The 2368-nt window shown below is 39.8% G+C and overlaps 1 protein-coding gene across 1 annotated transcript in view; it reads right to left on the bottom strand.

The window, feature by feature from the left end:
- Positions 1 to 416: 416 nt before the first annotated feature.
- The window catches only part of LOC146706900 (NADH dehydrogenase [ubiquinone] iron-sulfur protein 8, mitochondrial-like), a 20173-nt gene continuing 18221 nt past the window's right edge, over positions 417 to 2368 (bottom strand). The window contains exon 8 of the mRNA XM_085458189.1: positions 417 to 1020. Coding sequence (XP_085314315.1) covers positions 889 to 1020 — 132 coding nt within the window. The 3' untranslated portion in view covers positions 417 to 888. The remainder of the gene's footprint in view (positions 1021 to 2368) is intronic.

The raw sequence follows: 2368 nt of genomic DNA, 5'->3' as shown, positions 1-2368 counted from the left end.
GTAAAAGACGGATTTAATGCGACCTGACCGTTCAATCAGCAGTCTCTTTCTAAAACATCGGATATGTATCGGATTCAGTACCACATACGAAAGTGACCCAGATCGGATTTGAAAATATCGGATTTGTGCCGTTCACACTGTCATACCATGATCGGATATGGGTCGCAAATAGGATTTGATGCGCTTTCGCCTGCAGTGTGAACGTAGCCTAAAAGGAAGCTTTTAACATAAAGCTTGTCACCAAGTGCTTGCTCATAGGAGGTCGTCTGATTGCTGGGATTTTCTCTGCAATATTGTAGGGTCTTTACCTTACAATATAAAGCACCTTGAGGCGGCTGTTGTTGTATTTGGCATTATATAAATAAAAATTGCATTGAAACATTTTCTGTACATCGTTTTTCAACACTTGAAACAAATTTCTCCCAGATGGTTCTTTATTTGCTTGAAAGTGGAAGCAGCATGACGAACATACAACTCACTAGATGATAATCCATGCACCCTTACACTGACAGTGAAGATGAAATCCAGATTGCAGTCTACCCTCGGGGTACATGCTCAGACTGACATAGCTTGACTCAGTCTACATGTTATTAAATTCAATTTCCACACAAAGTATAGTCTTCATTGAATGATAATATACTAGACCAGGCTGTGACAGCTTTAGACTCCTTACACAAATAGCCAGTGGGGTATTGATTGTTCTACAATAAATATCGAATAATATGATACTGAGGATATTTATGTTATGTTTAAAATAAGAATGGACAACAAAACTAAATCTAAACTGACCATCCATTTCCTCTGGGTTTGAGTCAAAATGTGTGTGGGGCGCAAAAGATGGTTTGTGTATACTGTACATTTGTACACCTGCATGTCTGTGTGTGATGTCTATCGATATAGGTAATCAGCTTGTATGTTGGCAGCAATCTCTGCTTCCCACTTGTCTCCATTGTTGAGGAGCTTTTCCTTATTGTAGAGCAGTTCTTCATGAGTTTCAGTAGAAAATTCAAAGTTAGGACCCTGAAAAAAAAGGAAAAATGGATTACAACAGGTCTGCAAACACGAGGAGAGGAACTGAAGAAAATAACAGAAACAAAACGTGGAGAAAAGAGACCGCAAAGAATAAGAATAATGAAAGCACAAACAAAAAGATAAAGATCTTTGCAATAAAAATTACTGCCAACTTTTATTATGACTCTGCCCGTATTTCAGCCCTTTTCACAAAGTGTAACTAATTAAATATTCTTTTTTGGGGGGGACTTTAGTCGATAGACAGTGATGAGAGGACAGGAAAGCAGGGGTAGAGAGAAGGGAAGACCTGGGCCGGCCGCTCCCAGAATATATTTCTAAAGGTGATACTGACATGAAATACTCATTAGAAATCAGTAACAACCCATCCAATCTACAAACGCAAAAAACTCAAACCACAGATGTTCATATATTACGTGTAATAATGAAAAAAGTATTAAACATGCTTTACTGAAATTTGTTTTAACACTTTGTGCAAAAGCCTTTGTTGGTAAAACAGCTTCAAGGCTCCTTCTGTATGGAGAAACTAGTCGCAGGCATTGCAAAGGTGATTTTGGCCCATTTTTTTTTATATCCTGACGGTTCTGTGGGCCCATTCTATGAACTCTTCTTTCCATAGACTTTCAGTTTGATTTAGGTCATGTGATTGGCTGGGCCATTCGATTCAATTCAATTTTATTTATATAGTGCCAAATCACAACAACAGTCGCCTCAAGGCGCTTTATATTGCACAGTAGATCGTACAATAATAGATACAGAGAAAAACCCAACAATCATATAACCCCCTATTAGCAAGTACTTTGGCGACAGTGAGAAGGAAAAACTCCCTTTTAACAGGAAGAAACGTCCAGAACCAGGCTCAGGGAGGGGCGGGGCCATCTGCTGCGACCGGTTGGGGTGAGAGAAGGAAAACAGGATAAATACATGCTGTGGAAAAGAGACAGAGATTAATAACAAGTGTGATTGAGTGCAGAGAGGTCTGTTAACACATAGTGAGTGAGAAAGGTGACTGGAAATGAAAAACTCAATGCATCATGGGAATCCCCAGCAGCCTACGTCTATTGCAGCATAACTAAGGGAGGATTCAGGGTCACCTGGTCCAGCCCTAACTATATGCTTTAGCAAAAAGGAAAGTTTTAAGCCTAATCTTGAAAGTAGAGATAGTGTCTGTCTCCTGAATCCAAACTGGAAGCTGGTTCCACAGAAGAGGGGCCTGAAAACTGAAGGCTCTGCCTCCCATTCTACTTTTAAATACTCTAGGAACAACAAGTAGGCCTGCAGAGCGAGAGCGAAGTGCTCTAATAGGGTGATATGGTACTACAAGGTCATTAAGATAAGA

The sequence above is a fragment of the Copadichromis virginalis genome, linkage group LG6 (assembly GCF_057382275.1).
Source record: "Copadichromis virginalis isolate Kocher_CV1m ecotype Utaka linkage group LG6, C_Virginalis_male_GT1.1, whole genome shotgun sequence".
NCBI classification, from domain to species: domain Eukaryota; kingdom Metazoa; phylum Chordata; class Actinopteri; order Cichliformes; family Cichlidae; genus Copadichromis; species Copadichromis virginalis.
The sequence above is the reverse complement of the archived record's forward strand: the minus strand, read 5'-3'. Positions and strand labels throughout refer to the sequence as shown.